The sequence below is a fragment of the Dermacentor silvarum genome, chromosome 2 (genome assembly GCF_013339745.2).
Source record: "Dermacentor silvarum isolate Dsil-2018 chromosome 2, BIME_Dsil_1.4, whole genome shotgun sequence".
NCBI classification, from domain to species: domain Eukaryota; kingdom Metazoa; phylum Arthropoda; class Arachnida; order Ixodida; family Ixodidae; genus Dermacentor; species Dermacentor silvarum.
Window position 1 is genome coordinate 8,744,642 of NC_051155.1, and position 19,953 is coordinate 8,764,594.

The window sequence follows — 19,953 nt, forward strand, 5'->3', positions numbered from 1 at the left end:
CTGACTCGGAGTTTGCGAAAACCACTGAGTATGAGTTAAAGATAATAAGTGCTCTGCACAGCATCAACGCCTACCTTTCTCGGCAAGAAGTAAGGGAAACAGCGAGGGTGCAACCCAACTTTAATGTCGAAGATAGACAATCGCAGCAAGCAACAATAGTGAAGCTACCGAAGCTAGAACTAATTAAGTTTGACGGCGACAAAATTAAATGGCAGAGATTTTGGCGGCAATTTGAAACAGCTGTACACGAAAGAACCAACTTGAACGAAAATCAGAAATTTACGTACCTTCTGTCATCACTAACCAGAAAAGCGGCAGCTGCCCGTGGAGGGACTACAGTTTTCAGACAGTAACTATAGCAACGCCATTGATCTACTCAAGCAGAGGTACGGAAAAGATGACGTGCTGGTAGAAATGCATATGAAAGAACTGACTAACTTGAATAAAGTAGCAAGCTTCAACGACCATGACGGTTTAAGAAAGTTGTCACAAAAGGTGCAAGTGCACATACGTGGATTGGAATCTTTAAGATTGAAAAGCGAGTTCTATGCATCGATGTTGCTTCCCATCCTGAAAAAAGCTTTGCCAGTGGATATGTACATTGGACTGTAGTTAAAACAAAGAGAAGCGATCAGTGGATCTTCATCACGAGATCAGAATGTGGCTTTACGTCAAGAAGATATTCTTAAGCGCTTGATGAAATGCATCGAAGATCAAGTAAAGTGCAGAGAGGAATTGTCAACAGAAAGGAGAGAAAGCTACAGCCACACGACTGAGAGTAAGGAGTATACAAGAACTGTTAATTTTCAAAGTACAGCGGCAAAGTTTTGCATATTTTGCGAGAATACCACTCATTATACTGATGACTGTAGGAAAACAATGCCTTATGAAGACAAGAAAATGAAGCTCAGAGAGGCAAACAGATGTTTCCACTGTAGCAGGCCTCGCCATACTGCTAAAATATGTAAGACAAACATTAGGTGCAAGATATGTCGAAAATGGCATGCGACGTCTTTGTGCCGAAGCAAATAACTGACAGCACAGTGTATAACCTCTACTCTTGGTGAAAGTGAAAATCAGGAAGAGAAAACATCTACTTGCCCGTTTATGAACATCGTTATGAAGTGTATTTCTGCAGACTGCAGTTGCATTATCAGAAGGTAGAAGGCAGTCATGTTATTGTCGTGTTCTGCTGGATACTGGCAGCCAAAGATCATACATACTGATGAGCCTATCTGAGAAACTTGGCTGTAAAGTTAAAGGAAAAGAAAGATTCACGATAGGCTCATTTGGAGGAGGTCAAAATGAAAGAGTCATGAATTCAATTGAAGTTAAACTGAAAAGTGCCTCCAGTAGTGAAGAAGTGGTATTGGAAGCACTGGAGGTAGGCATAATTTTAACAGAAAGATTACCATTCCTGCCTATTTCACTGCAAAAGAAGTATGAAGAGGACGGATTCAAGCTGGCTGACGGTTCATGTAAAGGCACATCATGCATAGAAATTAGAATACTTATTGGATCAGACCAGTAATTGGCAAGTAATGACAGGTGGGATACGAAGACTAGAAGAAAGGTTGACAGCAGCAGAAACCATTTTCGGCTGGGCAGTACAAATTCAAGCTAGGATATCAGCAACAATAAAGGAGAAAGAAGTCAACCGTAATGGTACTTAACGTCAACGTGGATAACTGCGACATACAGACAAAACTCAGCCATTTCTGGGATATTGAAACTCTAGGCATAAAGTGCCCTGAGAAAGAAACCAGGAGAGAAGAGGAAGTGATTCAGCACTTCAAAAGGCGCTTGAAATTGGAAAAGAAGCGATATTCTGTCAGACTTCCATGGAAAGATAACGTGGAACTTTATGAAAACAAGAACGTAGCTATGAACAGATTACGACAACTCACTCGACGGCTACAGAAGGACGAAAGTATACTCCGGCGTTACGACAGTGCGATTAGAGATTATTTTAAAAAGTCACAGTTTCGCCCAAAGGGCGAAGCAATGAATGCGATAGCAACACAGCAATGTCATACGAAGTAGGGTGAGCGGCTTTGGTAGCAATATGAATTGTAGTAAACATGAGCTGATTAAGTAAGTAGGTGTGCTGCGGCGTAAGTAGACCGACATGAAGAGAGACTCGATGATCACGAGAAGGCGCGTGTGAAACGGTGGTGTTGATGAGAAGCGCTTCCCGTGGGCAGCGCGCGTGCGAAGGGACACACCTGTAGCGCTGCACTGCCGATCCGGGCAGCATTACATGTGTAGCGTGCGTTGGAAAATGTGGCCCGACTATTACTAACTGAATGAACAAGCGTGGTGTGAGCGCGCACAAACAAACATGAATAGATCACAGTGAATGACTGCAGACAACGACTGTCAGAACGCTGGCAGCAGGCCCATACGCTGCAGCGGGCGAAGGTACGTGCGGTCTATCGCTTCAACAGAAACTGAGTGGCGAATGCACAGTGCATAAAGGTCAGATTCGTATGGAGATAAGAGACGGTGCGGCGAGCGACGAGCGCGGTTGTTGGCAGAGTAGAAGTGCGCCCCCCCCCCCCCGCCCCTTCCCCCTGGCGCTGGCTTCCCGCTTCCTTGCTTGCGCGTGAGAGAGATAAGAGACGGTGCGGTCGAGCGACGAGCGCGGTTGTTGGCAGAGTAGAAGTGCCCCCCCCCCCCCTCCCGCTCCCTCCGGCGCTGGCTTCCCGCTTCGTTGCTTGCGCGTGGGAGATTGAGTGCGTTCGCTCTCCGCGATAGCGCACGTCCCCGCACGCTTCCGCTCGGGCATACGGCGCGCGGTGAAGATTTTATCTATACGGAACCTCACGGCGACGCCGACGGCAGAAATCCGGTTGAAGTGTCCATATAATTGCTATCGCAATAAAATGGAGTAGCAGAAGTGGTTGAAGAAAAAAGTAGACCGATGACACACTGCTACTACATGCCGCATCAGGCAGTAATAAGGGAAGGTCGACAAACCACAAAGATAAGAATTGTATTTGATGCGTCTTCATCGTCGACAAAAGGGTTTTCTTTGAACGATAACCTCGAAACAAGACCGAATCTCAATGGTGATCTGGTGCATATGCTGATGAACTTCCGACACCATCACATACCAATGACAGCTGATATAGAGAAAGCATTTCTGCCGATTTCAATGCACGAAGAAGATAGAGACGCATTGCGTTTTCTTTGGTGGGACAGAATTTCAAGTGGTAGCGACGCAAAAATTGTACCTTGGAGAATGTCAAGAGTAACATTAGAAACAGGTCCGAGTATTTTCTTACTTGCAGCAGCTGTGCAAAACCACTTAAGCAATTTGGAAGATAGCTTTTCGGAAACGATTAAGCAGCTGAAGAACAACATTTACGTCGGCGACGTGATACTGGGAGCCAACTCGCCAGAAGAAGCCGAAAAACTTTATAAAAAGTCAAAATACATTCTTCAAGAGGCGCCAATGACACTCAGAGAGTTCAAAACGAATGAACCTCGATTACAGCGAACTATAAACATACAAGAGAAAAACACAGGCATGGAAACCTCAACCCAGATAAAGGTACTTGGCATCAGATGGAATTACGAGGAAGATAAATTGTACCTCTCATCTTTTAACATAAAGGACATCGATACGAGCGGTACAATCACGAAGAGGCAAATGCTACAGCTAACGGCAAGAATATACGATCCGCTGGGTGTCTTCACTCCATTCACGGTGACAGCTAAGCGAAAAATACAAAACACGTGGAGGAAGGGAACATTTTGGGACGACCCACTACGAGAAGATGAAACGGCGTCGTGGAGGAACTGGATTCAAGAGCTACGATTATTACAAGACTTCAGCATACCTAGATGGTTTGATATTAACCAAGGCAGCAGGCCTCTTCACACGGATCTTCATTTGTTTTCCGATGCAAGCCCGTACGCTTATGGAACAGTAGCCTACTTGATAAATACCTACAAAAACCAAAAACAGTCTGAGCTACTCATAGCAAAAGGACGAATAGCTCCAATGAAAGAAATGTCTTTGCCAAGACTCGAGCTAATGGCTGCGACGCTATCTGCACGCCTCTCTGAATATATCAGAAGAGGATTTGTAAGAAAACTAAACGAAACAAGATATTGGACAGACTCGACCATATTTCTAAGTTGTTTACGTGCAAAGAAAAAACGCGACAATTTTGTCGAAAACAGAGTGAAGGAGATAAAGGAAAAAACGAAACTGTCAGAGTGGAATTACGTTGCAAGTGAAGAAAACCCAGCTGATTTGATGACTAGAGGTGTAAGCGCAGAGCGTCTAATAAACTCAGAACTATGGTGGCATGGTCCTAAATGGTCAGTTCCAAAGCAGAAGACGACACTGAGCATGGTGAAAGTTATGCGATTAACGCATGCACGTCAAATGCGGCAGTGATTAACGCGGAGAAGTATGGCACATACATACGATTACTCAGAGTCACAGCTTTGGTTCTCAGGTATATCCGGAATATACGAAAAAAGAGACCGATCATCGGAGATCTGAGTTTTGAGGAACTGAAGCATGCTGAGATGACCAATAATCAAGCTAGAACAACAACACATACGAGAAAACATCGTACAGAGCAAGAGCATTCCTCCGAAGACAACAAGGATGTTTCTTCATGGTACGGAAGTCTTTGAAGACGATCGAGGTCTGATAAGACACAAAGGTCGGCTACTCCAATGTGGATTATCATACAACGAAAGACATCCTATTGTGCTGCCAAAGTGGACGGCTGGTACAAAGCCATATCCAGTAACTCACGCTGCACGGAGGAATAAGCGTCACATTATCACAGCTTCGAACTAAGTGTCTAAAGTGCCAACGATTTGGCGCCAGACCGCTGCACCAAGAAACAGCCCCACTTACTGCTGACAGAGTCAACGAGCGACAACCATTTGAAGTGATCGGAGTGGATTTCGCGGGTCCGTTACTTATAAAGGACACGATGAAAGGTACTACAACACAGTATGTTGCAATATTTGTATGTGCTACTACACGAGCTGTACATCTCGAAGTTGTGGACATGACAACAGAAACATTCTTACATGCAATCCGAAGATTTACAGCGAGACGAGGGCTACGTTGCATCATTTACAGTGACAACGCACGGACGTTCAAGAAGGCCAACAGAGACATCAATTGTATGATTAAAGAACTACGGAAGAAGTCTCCAAAAGAGCAAGCCAAGGGGACCAAATCAAATGGAAGTACATCGCAGAACAAGTGCCTTGGTGGGGAGGCTTTTATGAAAGGATGGTACGAAGCATGAAATCAACAATGAGGAAAGTTATTGGAAAAAGACTTATCAAGAGAAGAGATGCAAACACTAACAACTCAAGTTGAAGCTGTCCTTAATAACAGAGCATTGACCTATGTATACAACGAACCGGATGAGCCTCTACCTATTGTGCCGGCTGATATAATAGGTGGAAAGCATAGGATCAAAGACAGTACAGAAGGTGAAAAAAAGATCAGCATAGAAGAAATGTGGAGAAATAAGCAAGAAATTACGAAAGATTGGTGGAAAAGATGGAACAAGGAATATCTGAAAGAACTGAGAGAGCAGTGTAACGCAAGAAAGCAAGAAATGACAGTGAACCAAGGAGACATCGTTTTGATCGGTGCACGCACTCCTAGGTCCTTCTGGAACATGGCTAAGGTCATTGAAGTATATTCTGGAGTCGACGGGAAGCCGCGCTCCTGTCTCTTAAAAAGGAAGACTCGTTCGGAGAACACCTTTACACACTCGAAGGTTGCTTCCACTGATGAGAAGGAAACTTTTCGCGGCCAGAAGCTATTGAATCTCGTGGGAGCGGACAGGACGAGAAAGAAGAAGATGGTGGGCTCCAAAGGCACGCACGCTAAGAAAGCAATAAAGAAAAAAAAGAATCTTGATTTCGTTCGCATCGAACGCAGCTGTCTCGTCTTGTTTCTGCGACAGTTCCTCTACGTACTGAAGGCGGAGCCACTGCACAAGACACTATATCGCGTCACACTTCGCGTGAGGGGCATAGGAAGATGTCTTTAAATTTCCGCACTATTTTGTGGGTCAGCCCAGATTTTGACGTATAATAATGCGTTAATTATTGTTGAATAATTTCTCAGGTATTAGATGCCAAAACTACGATCTGATTATAAGGTGGGCAAAAGCACCTGTGGTGTAATGGTTACAGTATAAGGCTTCTGGGCTAGAGGTCCTGCATTCGAATCCAGGGTTGTGCACGATAATTGATTTTATTTATTTGAATATATATATATATATATATATATATATATATACATATCCAGAACATCATGGTGAGCAGCCCAAGGCACATACACCCAGCAGCACACATTGGCCAAAATTTTTAGACTGCACTATCTTCGAGATCGGCCCACAAAAAAAAGGCTAGAAACAGACTTGATCAAGAAGAATGGTGTTAACTCGATAAGAAAGACTTTGCCTCGTAAAATATGCATGCGCCTTGTGCTCTCACGCAGATGTCTTTCCTACAATTACTCTCCCAAGTGTGGCGGATGTCCACACGTAACTGGAAGTATGAGGGTGCAATTCTCGACAACAAAGGGTCAGTGGGAACTGCCCACCGGACCTTGTAGAGCTAGGAAGGAGCTACAGACAGCCCGGTCCTCGCTCTGTTATGCCACAGGTAGACAGAGAGAGAAAGCAGAGACAATAGAATAGGCAAACACGTGCACAAAGGCCAATGGGGCAATCCGTACAGGCTTCATCAGAAGTGCCACAAGTTCACAAGGACCCGAGTGATTTACCTGGAAGGTGACATCTCGCCAGTCTGAACCATTGAAGCAGAGGGGCAGCTCGTCGGCAGTGGGGGCACGGCCTCCACACAAGTGGCGGGAGCCTCTCCAGGTGGCACCACGTTGCACGTGCCGGAACTCGCTCAAGAACCGGGCCACAGGTTCCCGCAGGAGCGTCACGTAAAAGTACCTACAAGCCCATCAATCACTGCACCCCTTCAAACCACAAGGACTACTATCTAGAAAAAACTTATCTTACTGCAGGTCTGCTTCACAAGCTTTTAATTTTTTGGGCGAGGCATCGTTTGCGCTGGTCAAAAAAAGTTGATGCTGCGCGTAATGACAGCCTGAATCAGCTTCAAAAGTAACACCACAGAGCCCCTTCCATGTCCACAGCAAGGACTGCCGCTCGAGGAAGGATACGGCATGGTTCACTGGCAGAGTGGAAGAGGCAGGCTTCAATGGCCACTTCTAACCAGCACAAAACGAATGAGCCCTTTCCGCAGCCGTCTTTGTGGATGGCAAATACCAGTTACCCTTTCCTGTCCCATTGTCTGTCAAAGAATACTCGTGAAAAAATTAGAGGAAGGCGAGCTGAAAACGGCTCAGGATCGGTGAAAAGTGTCCAAAATGCACAATCTTTTGCACAATCTTAAAAAGCTTGTGCAGCGAGTCACATGTGAAAGTACATGAAGTGAACAAAATAAGTGCATATATATAGTTACCATGCCAGAGTCAAAAAAACCCTTTGTCAAGTGTGCGGAAAACATTGTATACCTGATGCCCCTCATATGCAGCAAAGTCAGGCAATCCTAATCATAGAGTGAGAAAACAGGAGTGAATGTGCGAACATTGGCTGTCAGCCCACTGCAGCAGGTGTGGGCAGTTAAAGGAATGCATTGTTCTGAGCAGACAGAGAGACTGCCCAAATGTGTTATAAGCATTTTTCAAGGCTAGTTGGTTACAATACATAACAAATGAATAACATCGCGAAACGTGACGGAGTTTGACAAGGACGAGATGAGAAGGCGACACACAAATGCGTATGTGTCTGTGGTCTTCTCGTCTTGTCGTCCTCCATTTGCGCAGTTATTAGTAGTTCACTATGCGTGTGTAAGCACCCCTTTTCGATTGCTCTATCAGAGAAGCAGTTAAGAATTCTTAGGCATGAGGATATACGCCATATCTCTAAGTTTAGTTCAACTTTGCATTGCATATGACGATTCACTGGTGGTGATAATGGCCTTCCATGATGGTGAAGCCAAACTTAATTTCCTAGCAACCTCCTAGAGAAGCCTCCTGTATTTTTTGTTCTTACTAATAAAGAAATTTGCAGTAATTAACTTTTAATTGATTAATTACAGCCACAATGTCAACACGACGTTTCTGCAGCACATTTGAAACATCACTTTCAGTCGTTTGCTACATGCTGCCTTTTGTGCAGCTCTTTAGCCCGAACTCCAAAGCATGGCCACGGCAGCTTTTGAAGGCTTTCTTTAAATCTCAGAAAAAAAAAACAGTTTTGCAAACAACTAAAAACAATGTCTTCAAGTGACCTCAACAAACTTAGTAGGGACATTGGGGCCATCCAATTAGTATTTAAAAGGCTCAAATAATCAGTAGCAATTAATAACAAGAACACATTACAAAAGAATACTGTAGGCTTCTCCAGGAGGTTGCTAACAACACAAGGTCGGTTCCATCAACACAAAATGTTTCAGATTATTTTTTAAAACCTGCTTCTATGTTGTCTGCAACACCCCCCTTCCATGTGTTGACATGCTCTGCTGAAAAAAAAAGTGAGTCTGCATTTTCTTCGTCCCTCAGTGTTTTTTCACCCTCATCATTATCAGCATATTCATGTCTACTGCAGGACGAAGGCCTCTCCCTGTGATCTCCACTTACCCCTGTCTTGCACTAGATGATTGCAACTAGCACCTGCAAATTTCCTGACTTCGTCTGCCCACCTAGTTTTCTGCCGTCCTCAACTGCATTTCCCTTCTCTTGGTATCCATTCTGTAACTCTAATGTTCCACCGGTTATCCATCCTACGCATTACATGGCCTGCCCAGCTCCATTTTTTCCTCTTAATGTCAACTCGAATATCGGCTGTCCCCATTTGCTCTCTGATCCACATCACTCTCTTCCTGTCTCTTAACGTTAGTCCTAAGATTTTTCGTTCCATCGCTCTTTGTGCGGTCCTTAACTTGTTCTCGAGCTTCTTTGTTAACCTCCAAGTTTCTGCCCCATATGTTAGCACCGGTAGAATGCAATGATTGTACACTTTTCTTTTCAACGACAGTGGTGAGCTCCCAGTCAGGATTTGGCAATGCCTGCCGTATGCACTCCAACCCAATTTTATTCTCCTGTAAATTTCCTTCTCATGATCAGGGTCCCCTATGAGTAATTTACCTAGATAAACGTACTCCTTTACAGACTCTAGAGCCTGACTGGCGATCCTGAATTCTTGTTCTTTTGTGAGGCTATTAAACATTATTTTTGTCTTCTGCATATTAATCTTCAACCCCACTCTTACACTTTCTCGGTTAAGGTCCTCAATCATTTGCTGTAATTCATCCCCACTGTTGCTGAATAGGACAATGTCATCTGCAAATCGGAGGTTGCTGAGGTATTCGCCATTGATCCTCACTCTTAAGCCTTCCCAGTCAAAGAGCTTGAATACTTCATCTAAGCATGCAGTGAATAGCATTGGAGAGATTGTGTCTCCTTGTCTGACCCCTCTATTGATAGGTAACTTTCTACTTTTCTTGTGGAGAACCAAAGTTGCTGTGCAATCCTTGTAGACATTTGCCAAGATATTCACGTATGCCTCCTGTACTCCTTGATTACGCAATGCCTCGATAACTGCTGGTATCTCTACTGAATCAAATGCTTTTTCATAATCTATGAAAGCCATATAAAGAGGTTGATTGTACTCTGCAAATTTCTCTATTACCCGATTTATGACATGGATATGATCCATCGTAGAATATCGCCTTCCTGAAGCCAGCCTGTTCTCTTGGTTGGCTGAAGTCAAGTGTTGCCCTGATTCTACTGAAAATTATCTTGGTGAATATTTTATACAATACCGAAAGCAAGCTAACGGGCCTATAATTCTTCAATTCTTTAACATCTCCCTTCTTATGAATGAGTATAATGTTGGCGTTCTTCCAGCTTTCTGGTACATTTGAAGTCGTGAGGCATTGCATATAAAGGGCCGCAAGCATTTCAAGCATGATATCTCCTCCATCTTTTATTAAATTGACTGCTATTGCATCTTCTCCGGCAGCTTTCCCCCTGGTCATGTCTTGCAAGGCCGTTCTAACTTCATCGCTAGTTATAGAAGGAGCCTCTGTATCCTGTTCATCACTACTTCGAATAAAAGTAGCTTGGCTGCTCTGGGTACTGTATACGTCAGTATAGAATTCTTCCGCTGTTTTTACTATGTCATCGAAATTGCTGATGATATTACCCTGCTTATCTTTCAGAGCATACATTTTGCCTTGTCCTATGCCAAGTTTTCTTTTCACTGATTTCATGCTGCGTCCATATTTTACTGCTTCCGAATCCGAATCGAAGTCCAACCTCAGTATATTTGTAATCGACCACCCTTGCAATATCTCTGGCTTAATTTTGGAGGCCTTTTTGTTTTCCTTGACTATATTGTTTGTATCATGTTCCAATGGCATTTTTGGCAACTATTTGCACAACAGTTCCCGTACTTCCACACTAATGTACTTTCCACAAAAAGTATTGGGACATCGCCTGGCTATGCAACACATGCAACACAAGCATTGTTGCATTTTCTGTCACCAAATCGCTACAGGGTATTGGGGCCATCATTTTCTATTGTGATCGAATTCCTGCTTTGCAATTTTCAGGCATTCAGGTGCCAAGCGGCGGGGTCGGGCAGATACTGGTGGTCCTTTCGTGACAATGTGGTGCGTGACCTTGTGCAGGATTGGGCGATCAGCCGAGGGAGGTTGAAATTCTGGAAATTCTTGTAGGATGGTGGACCAAGGTGTCGATACCTGGGTGTGTGCTTGTAGGAGACGCAAGGGCGGTGCAGTTGTGGTGATGCCTTGTACCGACAGGTTTGTCGTGGAGTCCAGCAGGCGGCGTAGGTCGACAACCAAGTTGAACTTCCACAAAAAATCGGCACCGATGATGGGGCCGCAGACGTCAGCGACGGTGAACAGCCATCGAAAGGGACGCTGCAGTCTGAGATGAAGAGTCACTGATTTCTGGCCATACGTTCTAATATTAGAACCGTTGACCGCAGTGAGAAAGGACGAGTCGTGGCGATGTCGTCTTCGGTCGTCAAAGGCAGGCGGAAGCACACAAATTTCTGCGCCAGTGTCTACAAGGTAGCGAACTTTCGTTACGCGGTCGGTGACGTAGAAAAGATGGCTTGACGTAGGGCCAGTAGCACTTGCCGTCATCAGTGACTGGCCCGACCGTTTCCCGAAAAGTTACACTGTGTACGACACTGACGTGCACGAGTGCCGTATTGGGCGTGGTACCAACAAATAGCGGCAGTGGAATAGAGAGAGTTGCTTTGGTTGGGCGTGCGATGACGTAACTGGTCTCTACCCGCAGAGAAACGCAAGGTAGCTAGCTCAGTAGTTAGTTGATGCACTTGCTTGCCAAGCTGTGCGTTTGAGGCGCTGAGTTCGTCAAAGCGCTGCTCTAACTGTAACAGACTCAAGACGGGCGCCTGACAACGGTCGATGGCAGATACGAAAGGATGGGAAGTATCCATGATCTGGTCTGCCGTTGTTGCTAAGTCTTCAATGGAGGTTGCCGCAGGTGAGGCACAAAATCATCCGTACCTGATTCGGTAGACGTTGAAGGAAGAGCTCGCGGACTATTTTTGAGTCCGTTGAAGATGAATTGCCTCCGAGTAGCATGGTCATGCGATGAAGCAGCTCAGTCGGCTTTCGGTCGCCAAGTTCCTACGATAGAAGCTGTTGAATGCGTCGCGACTCGGAGTCAGTCGTGCGTCGAAGTAACTCCCGTTTGAGGATGTCGTAGGGGTTGTCGGGTGGGGGAGTGAGCAAAACATCGCGGATCAAAGCTGTGGTGGTCGGGCTGAGTGCACTCACGACATAGTCGTACTTGGCCGTTTGCGATGCGATGCGGTGACGGCGGAACTGCGCTTCGATGTGGAGAAACCAGAGCTCACTATCTGCGGGCCGGAACTCGGTAAGCTTGAGTGTGGCGATAGAAGGTGCGACATTGTCTTGGGAGTTCGATTCCATGGCGTCGAAGAGAAGCGACGGGACGAATAGTTGCGATGCGGGATCACGTCCGAGGTCACCAACTTGTGGGAACGGAAGACTCGGAACAAATAAACATTTATTCGTCGGGGCAACTAAGCTGATGTCGTGGCCATGATGTCGAGTTTCTTCTTTGTCTTCATCTTCGGTGGACGCGAAGCACACTGTCCACTACACTATCATTGGTAAGTGCCATGATATGCTGCCCACTTGCATTTGGCTGCAAGCTCTGGCATTATTTTGCACATTTTCCTCTGTGCCCTCTTGTGTGCTATAAGGGAGGTGCTAAACATGCTTTGCAGCCCTTGTAGCATCAGCTGGAAGTCCTGTCACAAATATTTTGCATGTTTACTATCTCAGATGATGAGGCATAGCCATGCCAAATGCACCATGCTGCTCTCCTGAACAACCATGAAATTTGCGCAACAGATCATGTTTGCACTATTTCAAACCTCACCCTGAATTCAAGAGCTGCACAGCTAAGCACGAGAAAGCATACTTCACTGACGTCACTAGCTGGGCTTGTTGGTGAGCCATATGACCAGTAAACAGAGCATGCAGCGGATGTGGATAACTAGGAAGTGAAGGGGCATGCTTGGCGTTTCTTTGTAGACACACCATTGCCACATCATATAGACACATCATAGTCAAGGTACACATCCCATGACAAAAGCATGGCTGAAGAATAATGCTCAGTCTGTGCAAAAATAAAAAGCTTCACATGAATAGTCAAATGCACTCGTGAGACCTCAGATGGGCAACCACTACGTCTACTGGTGCAACATTTGTGCCAGCAGTCACTGATATTAAAGATGTAATAGCAATGCAGGCCACTTATTCATCATTATTATTGTGACGCAGCAGTTATCACAATGTTTATTACGCGTCGGAGATGCGGCGAACCGACCATGCCCAAAGCACAGCACACACTCAAGAAAAAGCCCCACAAGCAACGATGAAGAACCCCCTGTGAACCCCACATGATGATGATCATGTACAGATGACAATGAATAGCTTAATAAATGCCCACATTATTATTATTATTTATTAATGAACTTCGTGTGCACATTGCAAAAATTTTTCAACACACGAGGCTGACATCCCAGTCAGGGAATGCATTCCATTCATCTAGAAATAAAGCTATTTGAAACACTCATTTAGAATTTTAGCTGGTTGAATGTACTGGATGTGGCGATCTATAGATTTTCATTTGTTATAATTTTGAAACATTTGTATTTGTCAACAAGCAAGTTGATGATCAGTAAACATACTTCCATTGCTCATTGCTTTCACAAATCTAGCAAGAGTAAGTCAGGAAGCATTATGTTTCTAGTACTGTTTTTGTTTCGCTCTTTTGCATTATAAAGTTAGATTTTATTAGCATGTGCATTAAATGTTTTGCAACACGTTTGAACGGTTCTCTTTACAGCTAGTAAATACTTGTTCATGCTTCTACACTTTTGTATTACGCATTACTTATATTTGTTTATTATCTCTTTATTGTATCTACTCACTTTGCAATTTATTATGTTTACATACTTATATAATGCTGCTTATTCCTAAGCTGCTAACTCTTGTTTATGTTTTTTTTTTTTCCATACATTGTTTAACAGGAGGTCCCCCTGACAGTTTTACTATGGGACCTCCTTCTGTACTTATATCTCTTCACATATAACCTGTATAACAATGTTTTATTAACCTTCAAAGTATAGTGTGGGACTGACTGTGACAATACCTGTTAAATATAAACCTCTGGATTATAGCAACATTTTTTTTTGGTTTTATTTGTAATACAGATCCCAAACAGTCCTAGCATAATCCATAAGAGGATTTATAAGCAAGAATTTTTACCCCAGGTGTTGACCCACTTATGTTTCACCTGAGGCCCCAAAGCGTTTTGATAGCCTTAATGAGACCGTGAAACGATTTTGATGATTTTGTACAAACACAGTGAGTCGTTAGTGTATGTCCTTCTGATCATTAATTGATGCATCTAAACAGTCCACGTAAAGCGTGTAATTTATTATAAGGTTTCAAAAAGGTATATAGCTACCGATCGCAGCACGCCAATCGACTGAGTTTTCAGCCGCCCCTGACCAAGTGACGCGACTTGACCATATCACGTCAGTAGGGCGAGCTATCCGATTGGCTGCCCAGGGTGCATCATCTATAACTTTTCCAACATTAAGGTGAACAAATGTTGTTCGTAATAGTTTATATGTTAGTTAATTTGTTTCTATAAAAAGAAAGTAACAGAAAGAAAAGGCACAACGACATGTATCACTACACAAAAAGCACTTCCGGCCCACAGCAAGTGTCGTCTGCTTGTGTTACAACGTGCTCAGTGTTGACGAGAGCTGCGCGGTCAGTGTTGGTCTTGTTCTTTCTTTTCGCGAGCATCATGGTTCGCCCTTGTTGCGTTGTGGGCTGCAAACGTAGCGATCGGTGACATGTCAAGCTGCGACATCGTGCCCCGCTGCAAGGCAGCAGACGAGAGGAGTGGCTGCAGCGCAGCGGACTGTCGGTATCCAAACGGCGCCAGCATCTACGCGTTTAGCATGTCTTGACCACAATAGAGTTTAGCATGTCCGGTATTCGGGTAAGCAAGGCACTTCAGAGCCCAACACTGTCATTGAATGCTGTCGTAAGCTTGATGAAATTGTTGTGTGATTATGTATCCGGCTTAAGGGAGAGGTTTGATGAAATTGAAAAGCTTGCGAAGGAAGTGTCAGACAATGCTTCGTACAAAGCAAGCACCCAGAGAAAGCGAAAACAATCGACACGATTGTTTTCACGCCACATGCCACAGCCACACGATGCTTCAACTAAGTTACACTGTGAAACTTTCTTCTTCATGATTAACAATCTCCTGCATGCTCTCACAGCTCGCTTGAGCACTTACACCGAAGTCTGCTCGCAGTTTGCTGCTATTGCAGATTGGAACTGCTTTTCCCCAGTGCAGATGGTGCCTGCAGGCAATGGACCTCGTGAAAAAGTATCCTTCTGATCTGGCTGGCACATTTCGTGATGAGCTTGAACAGTTTATTTCATTCGCGAGCAACGAAGGCTGTTTTTCTGTGGCAGACATGCTGAAACTACTAATTGGTGAAAAGCTTGAAGGTTCAATCCCAGATGTTCATGTTGGTGTTAGAATTTTTTTTGTGCTTGATGGTCACAAATTGCACTGGCAAACGATCATTCAGCAAGTTGAAATTGATCAAGAACAGGCTTCGATCAACGATTACTGATGCTTAAGCCTTAGCAATGCTGAGCATGCAGACGGAGATTCTTAGGAGGGTCAATGTTGAAGCTCTCATCAACAAAACTGCCCCAGCAAAGGGTACGAAAATGCTTGTACAAACGTACATACCTTTCTTTCGTTTCTTAAAGATGAATAAAAAGAGAAAACATGTTAAGACGTACACACGGCCAATTTCAAGGTTGAATTTCTGCGAAACGCATAACCTATTTTCTACACTGTGTTGAAGTAGAAAATTTTTGCAAATTGTAAATTTATTCCACAAGTTGATAGCAGAAAAGACGTGTGCAATATGAATGTGTTTCCTTCTCTTATAAGTGTATATTGCCTGCAAAAATGTAAATGTATTACCTGTTTAAAAGTGAACGATTTGTGCATAAATGAAAATATGTATGGTTGTTTATTCGAGGGAGTTATTAAAAACATTTTAGTGACAGTTCGGTATCGATCTCATTTTCTATAGGTGCCACCTTTTCTAAAGATTAGTTCCCCGCATGATGAAAACATTTGAATAACAAATCATTTAAATTATTTGTTGTGCTCAGTCCACATATACAATATACATAATGTCACTGTTTGTATGGAAACGCTGCCTCAGGAGAGCTTAAATTTGTGTTGCTGGATGAAATCACAGAACAGCCAGACGATTGGTAGCGTACTACTGTATGGATGTGCGATCAGTTTCAGAAAAAGGCCCACTTGCCTACTTCGGCAGCGCTATCACACGCAGGCAACCAAAGCGTGCGCTGCCAAACTTATGAAGCACATAGAGGAAAAGTAATTTTTCCCGAATGTGCTTCCTGATTTTCGAGGGAAGATGTCTATTGAAACAAGGGTAAACTGCGCTAAAGGTTAACAGGAATGGAAGAAACACATACAACACTTCTAAGTGTTGTATGTATTTCTTCCTTTCGTCGCAATTTCTCACGCAGTTTACCCTTCTTTCAGTAAGAACCAACTATGCCGACAAATCTTAATGCTCTCCATGTCTCTTCGTCTCCTGGTATAGTTCAATTCCAATGACAATCTCTCCACGTGCTCTGCGAGAAAGTAGATGCCCCAGGCGATGTTCATAAACACTCCGGAGATCCTTCGAGCAAATACGGCATGTGTTCGTTGTAGCGAATTCTAAAGAGCACCAAGTCTCAAGATTGATGAGAGGGTAAGGCGGGAGGGGGGGCACCCCCCTTGTTTTTTTAACTGGGCCCTCAGCAATCTGGCCATGAGTAAAGGGGTGCCAACTGCCAGATGATCACTGGTGGCCTGTCTCGGAAATGACTCAAGCATAAAAGACATTTCAACAGTAACTACAGAAAATGTGCATATGTTATCGCAGAAGTTGCTCAGACATTCTGAAAGTATGTGTCACATGTGGAGCACCTTGATAAACAACAGATTCATTTCTGAGAGCTGGTGCGGCATCTGCCGGCATTTCTCTCAGGTCAGAGTGGAATTGCACATACTTAACATTGTTTCCAGCATAGGGCTGCATAAACATGATCGTAAATATGTATACAGATTGAAAAATTCCTATAGAAACGAGAGTTTCACAGCATTTAACGAGTAACCACTGCAGCACTGCACACTCCCGATTATTAGCTCTTCATTGCACTAAAAAAAAAATTTTAATATGTGCCACAACGTGGTACAACAGATGTGTATAGAAATTTCTGCACGAACGCCTTTATGTCCTTAGCCAAAAGGCGTCTCGGTCTTTAGCTAAGATCAAAGTGTGGGCATGAACTCCTGCGGCACTTTATTTATATACTAGTTTTGTACGTGTCTATGTATGTGGCGTGCATTTCTTTTATCTTCCGTAGTGGTGTTTGAATGATCCATGAACATATACGTTACTTGCAACTTGGTGCTTTTTCTCTGGCTGTTGTCCGATATTTCAAACTTGTGTGCCCTTACCCATTTAAAGCGTTTTCACTTTCGGGCATTTGCTAGACTGCCTGACCGAATGTGCGCTCCATATTTCATTCGAGTCCCACCTGTATCGAGATTCGACAAGACGCGCGATGCCTGCTCACCGGCGCTTGGCAGGCGATCTCTCGGCGCGATCCATGGCCCGGTCGACGCAGGCCGTCAGCTCGGTCCAGTCGGCGTGCAAGCCGCACTTCCAGCCCGTCGAGTAGCGGCTGAAGAGCCACGAGCGCTGGCCGCCCGCCGCCGCCGACGGGGGCCGCGCACACCGGCAACGCTTGCGGCCGCGCAGGCACTGGCAGGGCCGCTCCAGGGCGAGGTCGCGCACGAGGTGCCGGCCGAACACGGTGCCGCCCGTCTTCTGAATGTGCAGGAACACCATGACGTCCGAACCGCGCATGTCGAACTCGAAATCGTCACGCAGCATGTCTTCGAAGGAGAGCTTGCTGGGCCGGCCCTCCCGCGTCACGTACCGCGGAGGTCCCAGACCCGCGCGGCCGACATTCGCGCGGCGGTTGGGCAGCCTTGGAAACAGGTAGGCCGCCGCCACGAGCACGAACACGGCGAGCGCGCACAGCAGGGCCACGCCGCGGACCATGCCTGCGCGCTCATCGCCGCGGCACGCACGCAGGCGACGAGGTGGTGAGAACAGCAGACGCGAGGGTGGGTGGCTAGGGCTAGTCGAGGCGAGTCGCTAGAGGCTCTCTTTTATCTCGAAGGCCATACTTTTGCGCAAAGGTGGCCGAAAGCATGGCTCCCAAGATTGAGCGACTCGGAGGGCCGAAGAAAGTTGCCGAAAGCGTGGAGAAATGAACAAAAATAATAATAATAGTCAGTGAGGAAAAGCCAGAGCATACAAAACACACGATAAAAAGCAATCTTGAAGTCCATGCTTTGTCATACTGCAAGCATACTTCGAAAGTGGCCGACATCTTCTTGACAAGCACGCAGCCTCCTCGTTTTAGAATTTTGTCGAGGGATCATATGCATGAATAACTGCATTGCATGCCAATGCGATTGTACATTAGATGCTGCAAACGAATTATTGAACGCTATGCACTGTCAAGTAAAATATGTATTTTTTTTCATAAAAGAATATATTCTTATGTCCCAAAAATTGTGACAGAAATAACTGATATCAATGTTTCCGCGTTTTCTTTTTTTTTGTCTATTTAATAAGTAAGGACAATATCACACGAACTTTAGAACTATATCAGCTCGAAACCAGCAGCTAAGGCGCGAGACTAAATACCGACCACAACATCGCCCAAGGTTAGCGGTATAGAAAACATTATGCTGGCAACTCTGGGCTGCTCACCAAAACTACAGTGGCTAGAATAGGGAAGTGTGATTACCGCCCGGTGGCTCCTATGGCAACCACCGTCGCCGCTTGTGATGCATCCGCCAGGGGGCGCTCGCACTCGTTTATACGTCAAGCAGCGCGCCCGATACGAATTGGTCCGCGAGTTTCTCCCGCTTTCTGTTGGAAATTATCGTGCGAAGTAATGTTTCGTGCGGTGCCGACAAGTGCTCAGGGTTGAGCCGCCGTCAAAGTCGCTGTTTTGTGCCTGTCTGCACGACTGGTTACAAATCGTGCAAAAAGAAGTTGTCGCTCTTCGGGGTACCGTAAGACGAGGAGACGTACCGAAAGTGGCAGCGCAACATACCTCGGGTGGACAAGCCACTCGAACGAAATGCCGCTTTGTGCGAACTGCATTTCGATCCGCAGTTTGTGTCGCGTCACTTTGAACACATCATCAGTGGTGAGCTGGTGCGCCCGCCGCCGCCTGGAAAGGAGCAGGCCATTGCTACAGCCGGATGCGATACTGACGATCTTTCCAAACGTCCCCAAGTACATCTCCAAGCCAGTGCCTAAGAAAAGTAATCCCAAAGAAATGTTGGACCCACAGTTTGCACCTCCAAAAAAAGAAATAGCGAATCGACGTGGCCTCATCCGACACATCGGATGAAGCACCCACGCTTGGCGCCAACTCTGGATTACCAAAATGTGATCGTGCCTTCCAATCAGTGGGGTAAGCACGTTTTTTTCTGAAACTTCCCTTTTTGTCGCATATAGCGTCTGCATAGTGGGGCCAATCATGAGCTTGCTTCACGCCCAAAAGCTTGTGCTGTTTCGTTGCGGGGACAGCATGATCGAACACTAAGTGTTTGTACGTGGTGTCGAGCTCTCACTTGATGAGCACTGCGATTCTCCATCCCTCCTAGAGGCTGTTGACAGCATGCAGCTCTGTTCTGACGCTGCGTGGTCGGTGGAGTTCCCTCTTGCGCGCAGCTCCAACATGACAAGCTGGTATGAAAGCCTCTACCCCACGAAGTGCAAGGGGCTTGTAAGTGGCCCTGAGAAGTGCTGCATCGCCTCCAAGTACCTCAGAAGGCTATTGATCAACCAGAGGTGTCGACCTAGGCAGCTAAAGCGTAAGGAAAATTACGTCAGGAAGCTATAGGCAAGGACCCAAGCTACGGTGCGCCGCCTAAGAGCCAAAGCGAAAAGCTTGGACGAGGCTCTCGCGCAGCAAAAACAGGCAAATCACGCGATTGAAGAAAGTGCACTGAAGAAGAAGATCGAGAAGCTCCCACCCAAACAGAAGGTAGCAATCATGCAGTGCTTTGAAGCTGCAAAAATGATCAATAATCGCACCATATTTTGCTTATAACATACCAGTTTTCAAGAAATCTTGCAAACGTGAAAATAT

At 45.2% G+C, this 19,953-nt stretch overlaps 1 protein-coding gene across 1 annotated transcript in view; it reads right to left on the reverse strand.

The window, feature by feature from the left end:
* LOC119441304 (heparan-sulfate 6-O-sulfotransferase 1) overlaps window positions 1-17,928 on the reverse strand; it is a 63,416-nt gene extending 45,488 nt beyond the window's left edge. The window contains exons 1-2 of the mRNA XM_037705926.2: window positions 17,347-17,928; window positions 6,788-6,965 (exon numbers count right to left, since the gene is read on the reverse strand). Of these exons, the coding sequence (XP_037561854.1) occupies window positions 6,788-6,965; window positions 17,347-17,837 (669 nt within the window). The 5' untranslated portion in view covers window positions 17,838-17,928. The remainder of the gene's footprint in view (window positions 1-6,787; window positions 6,966-17,346) is intronic.
* Window positions 17,929-19,953: the final 2,025 nt, after the last annotated feature.